Raw genomic sequence first — 22,723 nt, forward strand, 5'->3', positions numbered from 1 at the left:
ATCTTCATACTCATGTTCACTATCAAATTCATCATGATTCAACATTTTTATATTAACTATTTCTTGACCAGTGGTACTTACATCCCCTGTTTTAGAAACATTTCTCATTAATTAGTATCTTTAACAATGCTATAACGAAAGTCATTCATATCAACATCAAAATCTTCTAGGTGATCATCTTCATCAACATAAAAGTCACTATCATCCCCACTTTATTCTTTTCCTATGTTATTCTCAACCACAATTGTCACCATATCATCAAGGTCATTTATAACTACCATTCCAGACTGAACACGAAGCAAAGTATTGTTAACCTTCGTTTCTTCAAGTACAATGAACAAACTTATTTCCTCATTTAAATCAACATGTTGCTTTAAAATGTTAACATCAGTTTCAGTCCCTAATGGTTCTAATCCACAATCAAAATTTGTATAAGGTATACATATGTGGTAATACATCCTATTATTGCAATCATAACCAAGATCCTTCACCATTCTATTGACCTCATTAATAGAAAATGTATCACCTTCTACTAAGTCGAAATAAGTAATCTTACCATTTACATAATCCCTACATGGAGGAGAAGTGAAATGACCACCGTGATGTAATTTGATAATAAATAGTTCAGGATATTCTTCTGCAAATTCTATAACAAGATACAAAATTTGATCAAAAAATATGAATGTAACACTAACATTAGATCAATGTAACAGTAGCAGGGGAAAAAACAAACTACAAATCATACCATAAATTTCGTCGACATCAAAGGCGTTTAAGACGTTTCACATTTTATATAATCTTGTATCCATTGTTGACAATAACTTGTAAACTTATGAACTCTAGGGTTGATGTATGAGAACTGCTGATGAAGATAAACCAAACGTCACTTTAACATGTCAGTATAAGCACGCTAATTGTTTTTATATGGAGTATATTAATTAAAGGGACGAATTTACCCTCACATGCGTGGTACATGTGAGGGGTTAACCATAAAAACCTTATGGAATCACGAAAGTTAAGCAAAGTATAGATACCAACTATGCAAAAATAAAGTTTAAGTGTTGTCATTAAAATGTAAAGAAATCACATGTATCAACAACGTAATTTTTTTAAATTAAAAATTAAACAAGTAAATTTATCAAAAATCCATGTTCAATGATAATAGGTTGGTCTATAATTGGTTTTGGTGGTTTTGGTAAGGTTAATGATATGTTCTCAAAGAGTAAATGAGTAATGGTAATGATCAATATACCATGAGTTTATTATTATATATATATATTTTTTTTTTTTTGGCAAAAAACAGAAATATATAAAAATAGATTTTCACGAAATTGTGAAAATATGAGTTACACAGTGATGCAAAATGGGCTCACATTAAATCTGCCCAAATGCAAAAACCATTAGGAAGAGCAAAAATATATACTGTGATATAACAATTATAACATTAAATTGATACTTGAAGTTTTATCTCATCATCTCAATGTCACAGTAGCAGTGAAGGGGAAGCACTCAATATATAAAATTGATGAGCTTCACATAACTTTACATTTACCAACCATTGAAAAAATTCACTTTAAAACTAACTCCATGGCACTAATCATTAGAGAATTCTAAAACGAATGAGGGCATAACCCAAACCATATTCCACCATTTAAATAACGACATCCAAATATTATGCAACCATGTACAATGAATCAATAAATGATCAATCGACTCAATGTGTTCCAAGCATCATCCGCATTTATCATCTGTCCCATCTCTTAAACAATGCCTATAGATCAACACTTCTTTTACCGGAATCCCGTCTTGGATTGCTAACCAATGGAAAACGACTATCTTTGAAGGCACATTCTTATTTCACACCACATTCATCCAATCGAAATTATACGACCTCATAACTCGAACCCCTTCCGCAACCGAATAAACCTTAACAACCGCATGAACCCATTGAATTTCATCTTCTTTGGAGGAATCAAACTCTATATGATTTAGCAATGTAAATAAAGTTTCTAATTGATTGCATTCATACACAATAAGAAAAGAATAACAGAGAACTTCAAATTCTAAAAAAACACTCCATCATCATTAGAGTAACCCATATCCACCACCTTACCTTGTTGATTATTAAACCCCCTAGTGTACCATACGGAGATTTTCATGCTTTAGATTTGAGAGGGTGTTCGTTAATATCGAACATGCTCGCTAAAAAGTTACCGAACTCCTTCTTATCGTTTTGTTTCTTAGGACTTAATACTTTACCAATAACTTTAATTGGTTTCTTTGGGAAATCAGAAGTTTCTTCTTCATACTCGTGATCACTATCATCTCCTATAAGGCTATAATAGTGTCTTCTAAACCAGCCTGTACCTCTTCCGATAACTCCCGTGATTTATCTTTTTTCTTTTTGTTTGATTTATTAGAGCCTCGATGTTGAGCAACAGAGACAATCTTTGTTGCCAGCCCATTGGTTTTTGCCGCATTCTTTTTGTACATATTCGATTGTAGGGCACATGTGTACATCTTGTTTTTCATGTGAGAAGCGAGCTGCGTGAAAGAACGATGCTTTTTCTGGTAATTCAACATCAAAAATCGGGCTTTTACCTCCCATTTATGACGACAAAAACACACTTATTAATTAGCACTTTAATAATCAGATTTTCTTGTGATAGTGGTAAGTAGTGACTTGTTTTTACATTTTGGGCCTTTTAAATCACAACTAAATAATTTTAAAATTAAATTTTTCAAACATTATTAATTAATTATTTATAAATTAAAAACGTAATAACTAAATATACTTCTATATTTGCTAAGCCAAACAACCCTTTAGTATAATGGTGTTCATCAGTTTGATTGAAATCGTTTAAACCGAATACCGAATCAAAACCAAACCGAAAAAATTCAAACCAAATTTGTAAAATGGTTTTCGGGTCGAGCAAAACCGAAAACCGAATTCAAATTCAGTTTTCGGTTCGGTTTTTGGTTTTAAAATTTCTAAACTTGATTAACCGAAAACTGAATATAAAACCGAATTAAAATAGGACGTTATTAAATAAATATATTAAGTTATTAATATTATTGTATATATGTGTAGATATAGAATTTGAGTAGATAATTTTAATTTTTCAAGTCAAAGTATGTTTACTCAGATTTGAAATCATAATTTAATTATTAACTCATATCATTTTTTATAATTTATATTCATCCACTGTTGCAATCCAGCGGAGTCGAACTTCTGACCTCTCGCTAAGAGGCAGACCGCTACCAGCTGAGCTACAACTCAATGTTGATTTTGTTTATTTTCTTGACATTTTTTTTTAAAAGTCAAAATTTTTTATTAACACTGAAAAAATCATTACAAAATATGGGAACACACTAAGAGGCCCAAGATTACAATATTAAAAGAAAACGGAAACTACATAACTCGAAAAATAACCCGAAAATATGGAGGTAGTAGGAAAAAGATTTCGTCACTCAAAACAACCTCGGAAGAGATGTACTTGAAAAACAAGTTGGGATAGAGACGAGTTACAGCTCTGAAAATTATAGCAACAAAGTAATCGACTCTGCCCCATTTAGCCTATAAAAAATCGAGGCATTTTAAGGATCTAAACCGACACATTTTCTTGATATCATATGTATTGTATTGTGATATTTTATAAGCTTATTGTATTTTGTAAATTTGTATATATACGTTCGATTATATATATTAGATTAGTATGATATATTACAAAGTTAATACGATAATATTTGTTCATCTTGTAGGAAAAAGTAACAATTAATTTTAAAAGTTGAATTCGGTTTTAACCGAAACCAAACTGAATTCGAATTCGGTTGGTTTGGTTTCGCTTTTGGTTTTGATATTTGAATTCATTTTCGGTTTGGTTTTCAGTTTTGATTTTAAAAGTTTCAAAACCAAATAAACCGAACCGAATAATCCGAAAACCAAAAATCGAATCGATGAACACCCCTACTCTAATATATGTCTTACTGATAAATACAAGATCTAGATGTTTAGTTATTCAGTTCCTATCCGTAATAATATTATGCCCTTTAGTAAATTTGACTTTAAAATTACTAATGTAATGCTGAGTTAAAATAAGAGGTGTCGCTCAGTGTTCATCTGAACATCGAAATTGACTAAAGAAAGAGAAACGAGAGGTGTCGTTCAATATCCATCTTTATTATTTATTTATTTTAATACTTTTATTTTTATTATTTCATTTTATTTAAATAAAATATTTAAATTAAACACTTTAAACTTTAAAAAACATTACATTAATATATAAAAATACAATTCATAAATAGACTAAAATTCATAAAAATAACATTTATTCTCGAAGAGACCACAAATGTTCAACCAAATCATGTCGTAATTCTTCGCGTGCTTCTCGAACACGTAGTTCCTTATTACTTCGATCGTGAGTTGAACACCTATCAATCCAAGTGTGCTGCATATTTTGAACTGGTTCATACATTAACTCATTCCTCGCTATGTTATAACCGTCGTCTTCAATAATCGTATACATTAGTCGTCTTATAATAACCACTTCGTACGTTCTTGCTTATTGTAGAAGAATATGCCATCGACCTTGTAGAATTCCGAAAGTCCTCTCGACATCCTTTAGAGCACCACCTTGTTTCCTTGAAAAGTAAGCACGTTTTAGATCAACTACACTTAAATACGACTTTACGAATGCTGACCACGTTGGGTAAATTCCTCCATCTTACTAGTACCCTCTTTTATACTCTACGGAGTTTAGAATATAAATGTCTGAAATATCCTCGTGAAGCATTGAGTCGAACAAATCAGTATTGTTTATAACATATATGTCGTTGTTTGAGCCGCTACACCAAAGTAAGCATGTCAAATAGTTCAAGAATCATAGTTAGGTAGCAATTATTACCTCGAGTATAATGGCCTCTCCACGTGACATTTTGCCCATGCCTAATGCATACAATCAATGTTCCCCATCATTTCAAGAAATTCATGACGTCTTTCATGAGCGCGTACAAACGTACAATGTCATGATGTGTAGGCTCTCTCATGTACACATTTGCATACAAGTCAATTAGGCACCTACATAAATTATGTAGGGTGTCCCGTGACACTCGTTTCAAAATTTGTAAATACTCATTGAACGCATCCAGTGTACTACCGTAAGCCAGCTGACATAAAGTCGATGTAATTATTAAATCGGTTCTAATACTTTATTCGCCTTTTGCATCGAATCTTCGATGAAACCATCTAAAATAATAAGGTAACAAATTTGCGGCGTAACTTAGATTGTCATTCATATTTATGAGACAAACACGTTTTCTCATTCGAAATATTTCGTTTGAAATTGAAAGCAGTATACTTGCAATTTTTTATAAAATTCTCCGTAATCACCCATCAATAGGTCATGAGCATTTTGATATTCATGACGTGCGTAAGGACAAATATGTGATGTAGCAGTTGAATTTAACTCATCATATTCAGACTCGTCGATACTATCTATCAAATCGAACGTCATTAATTCATATTCATCATCGGAAGAAGAAGGTGACGACATTATTTAATAAAATTAATTAAGTATAAAATGTAAAATATTATGAGTTATTGATTTTGTTTAAGATAAATGGGATACATATAACAATAATATATATACAGGAGTTTAACTAAAATATCAAATAAATAATTTAAATGTTGAAAAGCTTTGTTTCAACGGCTATAATACTTAAAAAAAAGTTAAACAGCTCTAAACCAACGTTTCATTCCCGACGATGGTCTAATGACGTCGGTCAAGGGCGCCGGTGCGATGTCGTTGGTTATCCCATCCCGACGTCGAATGTTAAAAACGGCGAAGCTACACCCGGTGCTCTTAGTCATAAGTTTTAAGTTTTACAATGTTCACATAAGATATGTGTTAAATAGGGGACAGATCCATGACTAAGCTTTAAAAGAGTACAAACAGGATAAGTAAATGTGGAGTACAAATGATCATTTATCATCCAGTGATGAATGATAATTTATCATTCATCAGACGATGATGAATGATTAATTCATCACTAATGAATGATTATTTGTAATCCACATTTGCTTATCCAATTTATGCTTCAAAATTTAGTTAAGCATGAATATGTGCAATGTGTTAAGCAAGATAAAGGTTAGATCCCGCTTCGCTGCTATTTTTTTATAAGTGTATCTATTTGTAAACACTAAAAAAAAAAAAAAAAAGGTTACCGTTGATGAATAGTGACCCAGTCTATATGTTTGTAAATACCAAAAAAAGTTAACTATTAATGAATAGTGATCAAACGAATCAGGTGGCTAGGATCACTATCATCCTTTAGTGTATAGAGGTAACTAGGTTTCGAACCCTCGCTTCGTGGCAGAGGTTCGGTTTTCAATGTATTTTATTGCATTTAGTTTGTAAAATTATTCCGTGGCTAACGATGATGTCGTTGAAGCGCAACTCGAGACGAACTAAAAGGTATAGCTAGTGAAAGATTTAGATGTTATGTTAAATTAACAATATGTGTACATCTACGCGTTTCGCTATGGAATTTTAGACTTTTAAAAATTTAACGCAAAATCAACGTGTATGAAAAGTACCCCAAATATTTAGTGTTTTTTAAAAAACGGCCGTTTTGCGTATAGTTAGTGACATTGTGTTCCTAAAATTATTTCGAGTTTAACGATGGTGTCGGAAAAATTTAACTCGTTGCGAGCGAGAAGATATGACCCGTTGAAGATTTGGGGGAGTTTATTTAAATTTTTTTTATAAAAATGGTCATTTGACACTTTACCCCCTGTTTGGGGGGTCGATTTGAATTTTTAGAGAAAGTCTGGGGGTCTTTGTTGGTGAAATGAAAGTTAATTAATAATATTAAAAAGATGAAAAGTCGAAAATACCCCTTGGTACTATTCACTTCAACTATGTCAAATAGATATATACTAGGTTTCGAACCCTCGCTTCGCGATGGGGGTTCGGTTTTCAATGTATTTTATTGCGTTTAGTTTGTAAAATTATTTCGTGACCAACGATGATGTCGTTGAAAGATTTTAATGTTATGATAAATTAACAATATGTGTACATCTCCACGTTTCACTATAGAATTGTCGACTTTTAAAAATTTAACGCAAAATCAACGCGTATGAAAAGTACCCCAAATATTTAGCGTTTTTTAAAAAGCGTCCGTTTCGCGTATAGTTAGTGACATTGTGTTCCTAAAATTATTTCGAGTTTAACAATGGTGTCGGAAAAATTTAACTCGTTGCGAGCGAGAAGATATGACCCGTTGAAGATTTGGGGAAAGTTTATTTAAGATTTTTAATGAAATTGGTCATTTGACACTTTATCCCCCTGTTTGGGGGGTCAATTTAATTTTTTGGGAAAAGTCTGAGGGTCTTTGTTGGTGAAATGAAGTTAAATAGTAATAAAAAAAAGATGAAAAGTCAGAAATACCCCTGGATACTATTCACTTTTACTATGTCATTTAGATATTTAGATATATAGGCATAATATATGGGGGATGATTCTCACACACACTTTTTTGATCCTCACACACCAATTGAGTATTATTAGAGAAGTAAAAGGTTAAAATAGGTGTGTGAGGATCAAAAAAGTGTGTGTGAGAATCATCCCCATAACGATAACCATAACCAATTATAATTAAACTTCAAATCAAATATGAGTGATAACCATTACTTCTACTAGATCCAATGACTTTCTTCCACGTGTCCAATCAACAACTTGTATCATTGCGCTCTACACCAGAACACAAGTGAACACTAGTGTGGTTATTTTTTCCAAGTAAAGAAACATCGAAGGAAAGGTGATAATGCTGCAACAAATCAAATCCACAAATAGACCACATAAAAAGTGACACGTGTCAAGATGGGAATCACCAATACATGTTTTGTTATCTTTGGCTGATTAAATAGAGTGAGTACCACAACAACTTCATCTCCCATCTCGAAAATTTGCTTAGAATCAAGAAATGGCAGCCACAATGATGTCGTCCTCATTATCCCTAAAGCCATGTGCATTCAACCTTCAGAATCCATCTGCTAAAGGTCTTCCTTCACTAGCCAAAACCTCATTCAAGATTCAAGCCAGTGGTGTCAAGAAGATCAAAGTTGACAAGCCTCTTGGTTACTTAATCTCTCTATATATCTAAATCCATACATAATTGTATATAATTATGCAAACAAGTAAAAATGTTTTTGTTGATATAGGAATTGGAGGTGGCATGGAGCTCAGAAATGGTGTAGATGCCTCTGGACGAAAGCCAACAGTACGTATGTTTTAGTTATAACTAGTTGTGGAGCCCTCGTTTCGCGCCGGGGCTCCGTTTTGAATGCGAGTAAAAAAAAAAGTCTTCATCTATTTTGTAAAAAAAAAAAATTTCGACATAACATTAAAGGGTTGTTCCTTTTGTGAAAGTTGCTGCTTTTAGCGTTCGGGTTTTTATTTAAAAAAAAAATTAGTAAAGTGGGGGTTCGATTTGTATTTTAATAAAAGGTAGTGGGTTAAGTTTGTGAAATTTGAAAAAACTGTACGTATAAAGTGGGGGTTCGATTTGTATTTTAATAAAAGTTAGGGGGTTAAGTTTGTGAAAACTGAATATTAGTAAAAAACAAAAAAAAAGTTAGTAAAGTGGGGGTTCGATTTGTATTGTAATAAAAGTAAGGGGGTTAAGCTTGTGAAATTTTGGGAAAAATATGCGTAAAAAGTGGAGGGTTCGATTTGTATGTTAATGAAAGTTAAAGGGTTAAGTTTAGATAAAGTGAAAGAAGTTAAGGGGTTAAGTTGGGATAAAGTGGAAAAAATGAATAGTGCTATTCATTTCCACTTTATCATTTAGGTATAGCTATAATATAATAATAAGTAGTTAGAAAAATGAAAACAAAGTAAAAAAAAAATTATGTTACGGAGTATTTTGTAAAAAAGAGAAAAGGAAATGGATGGACGATTTAGTAATATTGTAATCAAATTGTTACTTGTAAACATTATTCAGGGGAAGGGTGTTTACCAATTCGTTGACAAGTACGGTGCTAACGTTGATGGATACAGGTATAAAATTTCAAATTAAATGTATTCTTTCACTTTTTTGTTCTAAGTTACATGAAAATGGAACTAAAATTAATAAAATTTACTATGTAATCTGTAAATACAGTCCCATCTACAACGAAGAAGAATGGTCCCCAACCGGTGATGTCTATGCTGGAGGTAAGAACCAAGCTCATCTTTGTCGATTAGTTCGTTACAATATACATATTTCTTGCAAGAACGGCACAATTAGTTATCATGACTAGAATCCAACATACGTTTCTTGTTGTGAATATTATGAAGAATCATTAAAATGATGTCACAATTCTTTTAATGTTAATTAACAAAGGGGTTAGCATGTATGCTGCTTAAAGTATCCATCCATGTTTAGTGCTAGGATGATCATACTCGCGGAAGGTTTTTCCGAAAGCAATTTCTTTACCTGTGGCAAGTTTATGTGTATTGGTGTGGGGTACTTTGGAAATTTTTATACAAACTATTCTTCAAATTGTATATGACATCACCAAACTTAACTATGTGACCCATATATTTTTAAAATTAATGGTTTTTTAGAATTAAAGAGCCACTAAACCCTTCAAATATAATTAGCATTGAAAATAATTTTTGAGACCTCATTTGGATTTTCATCCTGAATTCGCCACCGATCTTTAACTTTGGGTTGAGGGATGAATTTTCTTTACCTTGGGCTAGAGAAGCTTGTCTTCCTCATCGGGTGCGAAGGAATGATTGTCTACAACATACCTACCAGTGCTACCAGTACCTAGCACATGTGGGATTGTGTATTGTTATTGTTGTTATGTTGTTGAGAAATGTACCTAATGTGAAAAAATGATCTATTAGTTATTTATAAGAGCTGAATTGACCAGATACACAGTCGATATTTTTTTCTTTATTTTTAAAAGATATATCTTGAATATGAATGCAGGTGTAACAGGGCTATTGATATGGGCTGTTACTTTGGCTGGAATTCTAGGAGGAGGTGCTCTTCTAGTTTACAGCACAAGTGCTTTGGCACAGTAAAATCATTCCCGATTATTTTTACTATTATCATTGTTCATGTATCTACTCTTTCCTGTAATTTGGTCCCATCAAATAGGATCTTTTAAGCAAACATGTACAATATACATATAACTTCGTTCTTGTTTGTCATATGCTAATTCTACAACATAATTACGTTATATGTTCTTGTTTCTTTTCTTGCATTTCTTATTCGTTGCACTAGAAATGATTCGTTGTACAGATGATTGAAACTTGTTCAAAATAACTTACAATCCCAAGTTTCTTATACATGGACATGGACTAAAATGAACCAAGTTCGGCTTATTTGGTCTTCTGAAGCAAAAGATTAATAACACGAAATAAATGAATTTTTTGGCATATAAATTTGCGTACATTTAATGATTGTTATTTTTGTCGAGATCAATTAGCCATACCCATGTAACAAATAAGGACTATCTCTCTTATCTATAATAAGAAAGTAATTATGGCATCATTAGGAACAAACGTGTAAACAGCTCAACCCTTGGATCTGTTTTCTTATTTTAATCTTATCCGTTTAAATAGCTAATGTCGTCATTTAGGATTCTAATCGGTGGTTATATAACCTAATTACCCCATTACCTTTATTACTAATTTTTTCCCCTAATTTAAAAACAAGAAACCGTAATCCTCATTCATCGTTCGATTTCATCTTAAAAACTTAAAACCGTCATATCCATTAACCGCATTTAAAATCCCCTTTATTCTCATTCCATTCCTGCTAATTTGATTTGATGGGAAAAATCAATTGCTGTTATCAGATATGAATACATTTTGATGTTAATCGGCGACATCCATATCACAATGAGATCCATATCATAGTGATCAATTGATATACGTCCAGCCATATCAGGTTTGATTTTTATTGTTTTTTATATTCATTTTGAATTGTTTTTAATACTTATATATTAATATGTGTTAGGCTAATATCTGACTTTTTTTTGTCTGTGAAGATATGGTTGATAAAAGTGGGAACTGAAATTGTAAGAACATGACTGAAAGTTGAAAGGATAAAAAGAATAAGAAAAACAAGTGAGGTAATGAGTCTGCTAATAAAGTTCAAATGATGTTTTTTTTTCTTTTTTTGCTAATGGGTAGGTAATGTTGTGAAATTGTCAAATTTGAATTTCTTGCTAGCTTTTTTTCTTGTTTAGTCAAATCTGAATTTTTGCTGGCTACCATACTGTGTAATTGAAGGAAGAACGTTATGAAGCTTTTATTTCATGGAGAACCATTATAACTCAGGCCATCTCATGTTCTCATTGATGGAATCACTAGGTGCACAAATGTATTGGTATTAAAGAAGGTTTGGACAAAGCAGTTGGTGTTGCTATATCAGAAAAGGGTATCATTCTTAGATTAATTATGAATTTTTACTCTCTTTTTAACATGTTTCCCTATTAAACTTGATATCTTACTTTTATAAAGCTTATACATTTAAAGTTATACAAATATGGTTTTAATAACACAGTTAATTGGGATATTATTGATGGAATAATAGATTTTTTTGTTTGGTTGTTCTGATCAAGACCATATCAATGTATTGTACTTGTGATACTTTCATCTTTTGGCTACCTTATAAGTTGGTGAATTAGTGTGGTTTTAAATGAGGTAGCTTGTGGATGGAGATATCAGATCAAAAGAAACTGGGAAACTATGTTGATCTCACACATCTTGAACTAAAAATAGATGATGAATGTGAGATTTGCTTAGAACCTTACCCAAAGATTAATTAGGCTAATTGCTTCCACACCATGTGTATGAACGGTTATCAAGCGGTGTGAACCTAATATACGAGAACTAATGCATTCCTTGAGAAAAGAATATAGGTGGCAAAATGGGTAGGCTGAAGGGATAGTTTATTTAATTGGTGGCACGGCTTTAGTAACCTTCCAACTTCCTACTGAATTAGGGTTAATTTGATTGAAATTGGGCTAAAAATCAGTTTAGAATTTATGACAGTAGGCAAAGTCAAGTACATCAGCCTCGGCTTTTATATTTATATAAACATTCAACACTTCAATTTATCTTACTCTATTGTGCTTATCAACGTTGGCAGTTGTTTCGGGATAGTTAGTTATCATAAGATTTAAAATATTGTTTAGTTCTAATAGACTTAGTGTAAAATGGATATTGTAATACGTTGTACCATTATTTAGTGAAAAAATAAACAATAATACATGTATCAAGTTTGTGTTCCCTTTGTTGTGATTTCCTGTTCTAATAACATTATCTTATTAGATAGAGTGGTTTGACGTGTTGTTAATACAGGATTTCATTGTAAATATGATGGTGATCACTTGATTTTGGAGGAGAATCAACCCATTGAAAGGACCAAGGAGATGGCGGCTGGTCCCTCATATTCTTCGAATTTATTAGCTGATGTTGAAGTGGATCAAAACAACACACAAAATCTCTCCGACACTTGTAAGTAAGTATGTGTGTAAAAAAATAGGAGTCTCTTTGCAAATAAAAATGTGAGAGTGCATGCACAAGTTTTGCACTTTTTCTCAAATATTTATTTAATTATCAGAAGGGGGTGACATCTGTTGTGAAATAAGTCTGGTTGCTTTAATTTTCTAGCATTGATATTACTACCATAGTCATTCTTGACACATGAATTAGTTTAATGAATGTACTTTTATGTGGACAAAAAGTATTCCATGCGAGGTCACTCAGCGTGACCCATTTTGACCTGCAATGAAAGGATGCCTATTTTGAGCAAAACCCCTTTTAGACCAGTTTTCCAACTGATCCTCTGCAGGTGGATGGAACTTACACATACAATATTGAAAATTTAGTTCCAAAGATTTGTATGGTTGCACGTAAACCTGAAGAAGAAGATGAGAAAAAGCGATTAATGGTAGCAAGCTTACAATGCCTTTCAGCCATTGTACACTTCTAACATTATGAATTGTGAAAATGATATCCTTTCTTTTTGTCTTTAGATAACACATTACAAATGCTGATTTGGTTTATGATGGAGTTCTCGCATATGTTTGATGAATTTAACGTGGTTCGTCAGTTAAACTATATTTTTTGTTGCAAATATTATGACGTACAATTGTGACTATTCAAATCGTTGTGTCTGAACTCTAACAATGCAGATTATACATGTGATTTTGAGTAACTATGTTTCGACCTCAACCACTGAACAAGACGATGAATAGGGGGAAGCACATCATTTTTGGGTGGATGAAGTAGTTAGATGTGAAGGAAGGGGGGCTTAAAATGAAGCCAATTCTAACTACTAGACTGTTAAACCACGGGCCGAAAAAAAGATCCTTCCCTTTTGACTAGGTTATCAACTATTGTACCCTCTTCCATAATGTGTGTGTATCCGCTGTAATTTATATTTTAAAGTTAAAATTTTTATTTATTTATTTATTTATTTAACTCTTTATTTATTTTGCAAATGGTACAGAGAAGAGGTTGAAACACTCAAAATATGGGCTCAAATTTGTATTCGAAGAATGGTAGAGCTCGCTAAGGCTCGTACGACGATGGGTAGAGTGTTAGACCTGATGTTTATCTTTTTCGAGATTAACCGACAATGGATTGCTCCTCGTGGGTTAGGGTTGTTTGTGTTATCTTGAGCATCTAGGTACTTAAATTTTTATATGTATCTTCTATATTTTATTCAGTATATATCAATACTAAATTTGTTTCGGTTTTGATTCAGAAAACAAGCAGTTGATATTAGTTTCAGTTGTTCACCACTTGGACCACAAAAATGTTTCACATGATCCTGAATTGAAGTCGGATGTTATACAGACTACTATTTTTTTTGGCTCGGCAAGTTTGGTCCTAAATTGATCTGTGTCGGCATTTGAGAAAAAGCCTTCATGCAATCGTTGAATCAGTTGGAGAACATGAGTTTAGGTTGAATACTTCACTTCAATCATCAATAGAATATTGTTTACTCGAAATAGCCAAAGGGGTATGTATGTCTATTTATCAACAATTTCCATGTGTATACTTTATCAATTATGATTCCGAATATTCTTAGAATCGAGCTTTGTGATGTCTTTACTTATTAATACTAATATTTTTTTAAATCTTGTATGATAAAATACCCGCGAATGCGCGGGTTATAAACTGGTGTTTTTTAAAATCAAAAGTCGGCTTCTAAAGAAATATTAATAACAGTATACAGTAATGAAGCACACAGTGGGTAAGCTTAGGTAACCCAGAAATAGTATATTGCATTTTGTCAAAGGCTTATTATATGTTGTTTCACATCTAAATTCACGCTTCAAATGTCATCAAAGAAGATAAACTAGCAAGTGCCTTGTAAATGTCAACTAAGAATATATGTACTAACCCTGATTCCTCCTATAAAAGGACCAATTCTAACCCATCGTTAGTTTTCCTCCATCAGATGAGACTTGTACACAAATGACAAAAACTGACGGCCCTTAACGGGACGTCATTTAGTTTCATCTTCATCCGTCAGTCACCAACATGACGAATCTCATATTCATCTGTGAGTTTTCTTTGGCCAATCACATAATTTTGAGATTTAACTAAAATACATATTTTATTATTAATCGATTTTTCCTCACTCATTTTCCAATCAGATTTTACCACATCATCATAACTCAATATTTAACACAAAAAACTGACACAACGGTTAAAAAATGTCAGAAACTGACATTGCCATGTCTTAGCCAGATTGCACTTTTTGGCTAAAAAGTGCACTAACTGCTCGTGACGTCACAGTCACGGTTGGAAATGGTCTAATAATATTAAGTTTAATATAGTTTCATTCGATTTGATTTTTGTTTATTTTTTGGGTAATGGCTTCTAAAAATCATGTATGTACGAGTTATACGGTTATGCTACCAATTAGTATTTAGTACTACTATTATTTAATGCATACATTTACGTAACTCATTTTCGTCATTTGGTTACTTTTGATATGATGAGTAGGATTGATAACCTAATTCACAAATACAAAATACACTTATGCGGCATTTGATTCGTCGAATGTTTATGAAGAAAAATTAAAATTTAAAACAAAACGAAACAGAATTGATTTTCCATTCCAATTTCACCAAATATCAAATACATCAGCAGCTAAAATGGAATTGTTATCTTTCATTTAACGACATGCAGGCAATATGTTGGCCATTTCACCTTTATATCAAATTGTATTTTTTTTAACGACGATATCGACATCGGATGCTCTCATTTGTCACCCACACATGCGTTACGAGAAAACACTACTACAAAAATAACAAAAGGAACCCCAAATAGGAACCTCTTTTTACAGAAGTCAAAGAAAAGAGGTTCCAAAAACTAAAAGGAACCGGTTTTTGTATCTCGAAAACAAAACCGGTCTCTTTAATTAACTTAAGAAACCTCTTTTTTAGAAAAAACCGGTTCTAACCTTTTGGAACCTTTTTTTATTTAAAAAGAGGTCTCTTTCCTTTAAGTTTAGGAACCTGTTTCAATTAAAGACCGGTTCTAACATTTTTGAAACCTCTTTTTAATTAAAAACCAATTTCTTGTTTATAATATTACCTGGAACAATATTTGTAACAAAGAATACTTATTTTTACAGCAGGAAAATGAAAAGTTGATTCTTTTTTTGCGGGATCGAACAAAAACTCCATCAAACCCTAATTGAACCCTTCATTTGTTCGTTCTCGCTCTCACCGATCCGACTTCCGATCCCTCTAACTTCCGTTCATTCAAATTACCCTTCATCGTCACTAGCGCCATCACCTGTGAATTGTACTTCATCCTCCACCTCCTTATTTCAATTAGAGCAGAACAAGACCACAAGCTCTCCAAATATCATGGTAATTTTTTTTTTCTATTTGTTAAAATTATTGTTAGGGTTGTTAATTTAGTGACAGGGTTTGTTAAAATCAGTAGTTAGTATCAGGGTAGTTAAAAGTAGTGTTATTGTTAGGGATTGTTAAAAGTAGAGTTAGGTTTTGTAATTTTGTTAAAACAGTGTTAGTGTTACGGTTTGGCACTAGTGGCTTATTTTGTTAATATAATATGTTGCAGATAAACAAAATTGGCCACACCCTTAACCTTGCATCTTTTTGTAACCAAATTGACCAATTAGATTGATAATGATGTAATTTTTCGCTAATTGCTCTTGTTATTAATATTGTTAAGGGATTAAATGATTATTAGATGAAATATGGATTTCAAGTCGTGTTTCGATTTAAGCTGTATATGTTGATTTATTGTTATATGTTATATGTTTATTTTGGATATGCATGTACCTCTTACATTGACTTTACGACATAAGTTATAGAAGCGTCTTATTGTTTACCTGTTTAACGAAAAACTATAAGCTAAAAATAAAAGGATTGAAATTGACACTTCAACTTATATGTTATTAATATCATGTGCTAACAACTCTGCTTTTGTGTGGAAAATTTTTGTATTAACTTGTGAAGATCCCATATGTGAGAAGAATAATAATATGTCCAAGCTTCAAGTATCAATTGAAAGACACAAATGATGGATCCCAGGAGCAACTGTATATACTGAACCTTGTATGAACAGAAGCTGATCATTGTCTACTTTGCTTACAATAGATGTAAATAGTTGAGGGGTATGCACTTGCTCTCTCTCCCACCGCATGTTGTCCAAGTATAGGTAGCAAATGATTAAAAAAAATAATTTGGTACATATTTATGGGATTAAACGGTTCATTTGTTAAGAGTTAGAAACATGTTGGGTTGGGTTGGGTTAGTCACTAATGGAAGGATAAAAGTATGGGTATATTTTACTGCAGATCTGGGATGACAATGAAAGATGGAAGGTTTAAGCTTTTTGAAAGTGCAAAAGACTTGCCATCAATTAGTATGTTCAGGAACCAATAATCTTAAGATAATAACTTTTCCTGAATCAATCATGTTTTTTCATTGTTTGAATCATAGAACATGAGTTATATTGGGTTCTGATTCCATGATGTGAATTGTCTTGGTACCATGATGAGGTGCATAGATGTAAGTTTCTTGCAAAATTCTTCATTATAGCTTTCTACAAAGTAATAACTTATACACCTAATCAAACGTGAGGTCCATTTACAGATTTCCATTTTGTACTATTAGTGTTGAAGTTTAAAGTAGTCTATATGCATTGGGCTCTTTTATATAGAATCGGGGAAAATGGGCGTGTTACAATGTCGGTTCGTCATCTGGTGTGTAATCATAACTTTCTTGGATATTGTGTTTACTTAATTAACATTCAAACCCACACAAACCTGCACTTTACCTACCCTGCGTTTTGACTAACATGCTCTTTTTTGTTCTTTTTATAGATACCGTGGATTACTACACAACAGTTTAGCGCGACCGAGTTGGAAAGTATCGTTAGTACTTGGATCTTCGAATATTTGAAGCCTTGATTAGTTAAGTTTTTAGTGGTCCTTAGTTATCTTATTTTTGATTGTTGAACATTTTGGTTGTTGAAGTTTCAACAAAACTAGAACTTGTGTAAGTTGTTTTGGTTGTTGATGTTTCAACAAAACTAAGATATGTGTACCTTTTGAAGTATTTTGTATGTTTATGAAGCTAGAATATTAATCTGTTAACAGTTTGTTTTATATTATTAAATAGCAGGTTTCAATGTATATGAATATATATCAGGTTTTATTAATCAAACGCATTTGATTTTTTTTTTTAAACAGAAGCTTTGGAACCGGTTTTTAAGTAAAAAAGGGTTCCAAATAACTGGTATCGAAACCGGTTTGTAATAAAAAGAGGTATCTTATATTCAGGAAAGAAACCGGTTTTTTGTTAAAAAGAGGTTCCTTTTCTTCACCAAAGGAACCGGTTTCTTAACCGGTTTCACACTTTTGGAACCCCACCTAAAGGAACCTCTTGTAAAACCGGTTTCTAAGGGGTAAAAAAGAGGTTCCTTTGCTGTTTTTTTGTAGTAGTGAAACCCAATTCGCGACGATGTTGGCAGTACCATCGAAAGTTGGGAAAACCCTCAAAGACTTTCCCAAATCACATTGATGTTGACAGTACCATTAAAGGTTGGAAACTCCCTGCTTGAAGTGGGAATCACCTAGGTTGACACTTGACAGTACCCTAAAGTTGAATTCCACCACATACCACTCAAGTCAAACTTCGGTGATTTATATCAAATTGTATTACATTAATTACAAACTAGATGATTAATTTAGAGTTTAGAGCTCTCCGGCCTCTCCCAACTTGGCAAGTAAACCACGCCAAAGGCATGCCAATCCATTGTCTCCAAAGAAGGCAATCTCATGTTAGGGCAATACGTAATGTTTCTCGCCAAATTTGAAGCATGTTTCATCATGGAACATATTGTTATGTATAGTTGTACACAAAGCATTAAAATCTATAATTTGTATTAAGTAATTTTAACATGGTGAGTCCATGCGATGGAAAGGGAAATGTGTGATTAATGACAGTAAAATGTAATGAGCGATAAGTGTCAAGGTCATAATGCGTTAATTTGAAGAAATGTCTGTGACGATTCTCAAATATATATTGTCTTAGTGATAAAAGTACAATGTTGTGGCCGTGGAGAGCGGCTTAAATCTCAACAAGCAAAAATTTAACTCTCCATTTGATGACATGTAGACATGTAGGCTTGGTGGGCATAGGGACGGTCTAAGACCATCTACACGGGGAAAGAAGAATTAAGTTAATTGATAAACAGCTATGCAATGTAATCACTGGCGAATGTAGGTGTAAGGGTGTGGGCTACTGGGGTTGGACCTCACTAGTTTGAATTATTATTATTTTTTTTAATAATTAAGTTACTTAAATTTTATAACGCTAAATTGTATAAACATCCCAATATATTCTTAAAAGTAATGGTTTTATGCAAGTGTAAACATCCCAAAATATCTTAAAAGTAATGGTTTTATGCAAGTATAAACATCCATTCTTTTGGAAATTTTTATTACAAAATGTGACTCGAATTATATATGACCTTGAGAGGAATATTCAAATGAAACCAACTTTTAAGTTGAGATCCAAGGAACCAATTAGAGTGCGACACGTGGCGCGATAATCACATGTGATTGAAAAAAAAATAAAAAAAGCATTTTTTACAACTAAATTTGTTTAAAAAAAAAATTTTCGAAATTTTTTTTTTTCGAACATGCAGTAAATCACATGTGATTCTGAATGCCAATCACATGTGATTGTAAAACTCAATCACATATGATTCTGCATGTCAAATCCAATCACATGTGATTGAAATTTTTTTTTTAATAAAATAACGAATTTCAGTAAATTTGTGCTAAAACCTTTAAACACCAAGTTTTTGATCAAAACTTGATAAAATCACCGAATTAAAGTCTGAAATTTTAAATATATGATCACGAAACGCTAACAAACTTGATTAAATCACCCAATTAAAGTTTATTTTCAGTTGAAATTTTTTTTTTATAAAAAAAGTTTGAATTTATTTTTTCAATCATATGTAATTGGATTTGATATGCAGAATCACATGTGATTGTGTTTTACAATCACATGTAATTGGGTTTTACAATCACATGTGATTCGATTTGAAATGATAAATTAAAAAAAAAATTCTTAAAAAAAAAGAAAATTAATTTTTTTTTTAAAAAAAAGTAAAAAAATAAAAAATTTTGAATTTTTTTTCCAATCACATGTGATTATCGCGCCACATGTCGTACTCTGATTGGTCCGTTGGATTTCAAGCAAATTATTGGATTCAAGTGAATAGAACTCATGACTTTGATACTAAAATTGAATGAAACATTTGGCGGTATTCAAAATATATAACACAAATCTGCAACAATAAGACAATAGACCATGTTAACATATAAATCTAAGCAACAAAATACAGTATATACATTGGGATCAGAGCTTACAAAGTGAATTGATATTGGAAGAAACACCATTGAACAGGAATATGAAAAACTAATCATGTAATGGCCAAGATTTAAATCCACATAAACTATTCTGATACAACGCAACATTAGATTTTTGCTAAGCAGTTTGTATATCAAACGGAGGTCCCCGTTTTGCAGTCAGTTTTACTACCTCCTCCGAATACCCTTTCAAAATGTGATTTCTATGTCATGTATGACCATTGACCATGCCTAAGAGCTTTCTTTTTTTATCCACCAAAATCCCCTTTTCATTCTTTTTTATCAATCTGTACAAGCTTCTTCCAAATCCATGCAAGTACGATCTTATCACCACATCAGAAACATAAAAACAAGATGGCAACACCTAAAAATAAACGCACTAAACACATTATAGAACACATCATCTAATAGTTACAAAACAGTTGAGAACCATCAGCAACCAAAAGATCATCCCCAAAAGCTTTATTAAAGCCATACGGTCCGCATCATGGTTTGAACTCTCAATGAGAATTATCATATGGTTCATCCTCTCAACTATCAAAAAACAGTTTAAAACTGATACAGTAAAATAATTGTAAAAAAAAAAAAAACAGAAGTAGTTTATCAAAAGGGATCAGAAACTAAATATGGGTAGAGAAAGTTTATCATTCACAAAGTAAATCAGAGTGGTGCATGACTTTCCTAGGTTATCATCAATGCCCTAAGTTATCATATAATTAGTAAAATATGTTATATTCGTTTTTAGGTGCAGAAGAGTTACTACACACGCTTATAGGCCTCTATTCGCGTGATTGGCGCTTTCGTGCACGTGTTGAAATATTCACTTATGGATGAGGCATCACTCGTGCGAGTGAGCATCTCTCTCTCGTGGGAGCTAAAGAACAACACGCATACTGTTTTCAGGTTATGGTACCCAAATTTCGATTTCTCCTGTCATTTTCGTGATGCACAAAGGTCATATAACAAGTATAGGAATTATATCAATCTACAAATCATCAAATCAAACACTTAAGATCATGAATCAAGCATGAAACGTTGGCCATGTCACTTTTATATCAAATTGTATTCCATAAATTACAAACTAGATGAATAATTGAGCTCTCACAACCATGAGGAGTAACCCACGCCAGAGGCAATCGAATCCACTGGCTCCAAACAAGGCAATATCATGTCATGGCAATACGTGATGCGGGGCAGTTTCAAAAGAGAACCATAAAAAGGGCGAGAACTGTGTGAGAACTTTTTATTTTCATAGTTTTTATGCATTTAAATGCAAACAATACGTGCAAGAGAAACTATGTATTTAATTATATAGGTAAAATATAAGTTTTTTCAAATTATTTTATGTTCATTCTTACTCCCCATCAACATTTATGGATAATTCAATCTACTCACATGTGAAAATCTTTGTAAATTAAAAATTCTCGCAGTTCTCGTCCTTTTTTGTGATTCTCGTTTGAACTTCTGACTAAGTGATGCTTCTCAACAAATTTGAAGCATATTTCATCATGGAACAATTGGAACATATTGTTATACATAGTTGTACACGTAGCATTAGAATCTATAATTTGTATTAAGTAAATAATACATAGGGGTACATGTGATGGTAAAGGAAATGTGAGATGATGGTATTTGCAGCCGTGGTGACAAGCTCAAATTACAGCAAGCAAAAAAAATGACACACCATATGATGACTTGTAGACACGTAGGCTTGGCGGGCATGACTTTCCACCCGTAAGGGACGGTCTTAGACCATCTACAGTTCTACACCAAGAAGAATTAAGTTAATTGATAAATGGTCTAGAAATGTAACTGCTAGAAAACATTTGGCAGTATTCAAAATATATAATAAAAATCTGCAACAATATAACAATAGACTATGTAAACATTTAAATCTAAGCATCAAAAAACAGTATATACATTAGGATCGAATCTTACAAGATGAATCGAAATGGAAGAAACACCACTGAACAAGAAAATATGAAAATCTAATCATGTAATGGCAGGATTTATATGTACACAAACTATTCTGATTCAACGCAACATTAGACATTTGCTAAACAGTTTGGATATCAAACACCTGCTCCTCCGGATACCCTTTTCATGTATGGACATGGCCTAAGAGCTTTCTTTTTTATCCACCAAAATCCCCTTTTCATTCCTTTTTATCAATCTGTACAAGCTTCTTCTATCACCATCAGAAACATAAAAAATATTACAGAATACAAGATGGCAACACCTAAAAGAAAACGCACATAACACATTATTAGAACACATCATCCTAATAGTTCCAAAATAGTTAAAAAAAAAACCATCAGCAACCAAAAGATCATCCCCAGAAGCTTTAATAAAGCTGAACGGTCCGCATCATGGTTTGAACTCTCAATGAGAATTATCATACGGTTCATCCTCTCAACTATCAAAAAACACTTTAAAACGGATACAGTAAAATAATTGTAAAAAAAAAAACAGTAGTTTATCAAAAGGGCTCAGAAACTAAATATGGGTAGAGAAAGTTTATCATTCACAAAGTAAATCAGAGTGGTGCATGACTTTCCTAGGTTATCATCAATGCCCTTTAGAACAAACTTATAAATTTATTTAATAAAAACATTAATTTTTTTTAAATGAATGTGAACAAAAATAAATAACAGTAAGCTTTGGACAATTAACAGCAAACTGTGTCGCAAATTTGTTTTCATCACTATTTGCCTGTAAAAACGAGATGCCTACATCACTAATTAAGTCGAGGCATCAGATACCATCAGGCATTAAA

At 32.4% G+C, this 22,723-nt stretch overlaps 1 protein-coding gene and 2 non-coding genes across 3 annotated transcripts; 1 reads left to right on the forward strand and 2 right to left on the reverse strand.

Moving 5' to 3' along the window:
• Positions 1 to 7,930: 7,930 nt before the first annotated feature.
• On the forward strand, positions 7,931 to 10,205 carry LOC139885889 (photosystem II 10 kDa polypeptide, chloroplastic-like). Its single transcript, XM_071869644.1, has 5 exons — positions 7,931 to 8,137; positions 8,222 to 8,280; positions 9,004 to 9,059; positions 9,163 to 9,215; positions 9,982 to 10,205. The coding sequence occupies exons 1-5, from the start codon at positions 7,984 to 7,986 to the stop codon at positions 10,074 to 10,076; spliced, it is 417 nt and encodes a 138-aa protein (XP_071725745.1). The 5' UTR covers positions 7,931 to 7,983; the 3' UTR covers positions 10,077 to 10,205.
• A 10,351-nt stretch (positions 10,206 to 20,556) lies between these two features.
• On the reverse strand, positions 20,557 to 20,648 carry LOC139887438 (small nucleolar RNA Z221/R21b). The gene has a single exon (XR_011773270.1). It is a non-coding gene; the product is annotated as a small nucleolar RNA Z221/R21b (small nucleolar RNA).
• A 1,784-nt stretch (positions 20,649 to 22,432) lies between these two features.
• On the reverse strand, positions 22,433 to 22,524 carry LOC139887437 (small nucleolar RNA Z221/R21b). Its single transcript, XR_011773269.1, has one exon. It is a non-coding gene; the product is annotated as a small nucleolar RNA Z221/R21b (small nucleolar RNA).
• Between the last annotated feature and the right edge of the window lie 199 nt (positions 22,525 to 22,723).

The sequence above is a fragment of the Rutidosis leptorrhynchoides genome, chromosome 1 (genome assembly GCF_046630445.1).
Source record: "Rutidosis leptorrhynchoides isolate AG116_Rl617_1_P2 chromosome 1, CSIRO_AGI_Rlap_v1, whole genome shotgun sequence".
In the NCBI taxonomy this organism is placed as follows: Eukaryota; Viridiplantae; Streptophyta; class Magnoliopsida; order Asterales; family Asteraceae; genus Rutidosis; species Rutidosis leptorrhynchoides.

What these genes read in the sequence shown, in the direction of transcription:
- LOC139885889 (XM_071869644.1), top strand. Translation starts at nt 7,984, where the DNA reads ATGGCAGCCACAATGATGTCGTCCTCATTATCCCTAAAGCCATGTGCA. An exon ending in CCTCTGGACGAAAGCCAACA is followed by an intron (nt 8,281 to 9,003) that starts GTACGTATGTTT and finishes AACATTATTCAG; the next exon opens with GGGAAGGGTGTTTACCAATT. An exon ending in GCTAACGTTGATGGATACAG is followed by an intron (nt 9,060 to 9,162) that starts GTATAAAATTTC and finishes CTGTAAATACAG; the next exon opens with TCCCATCTACAACGAAGAAG.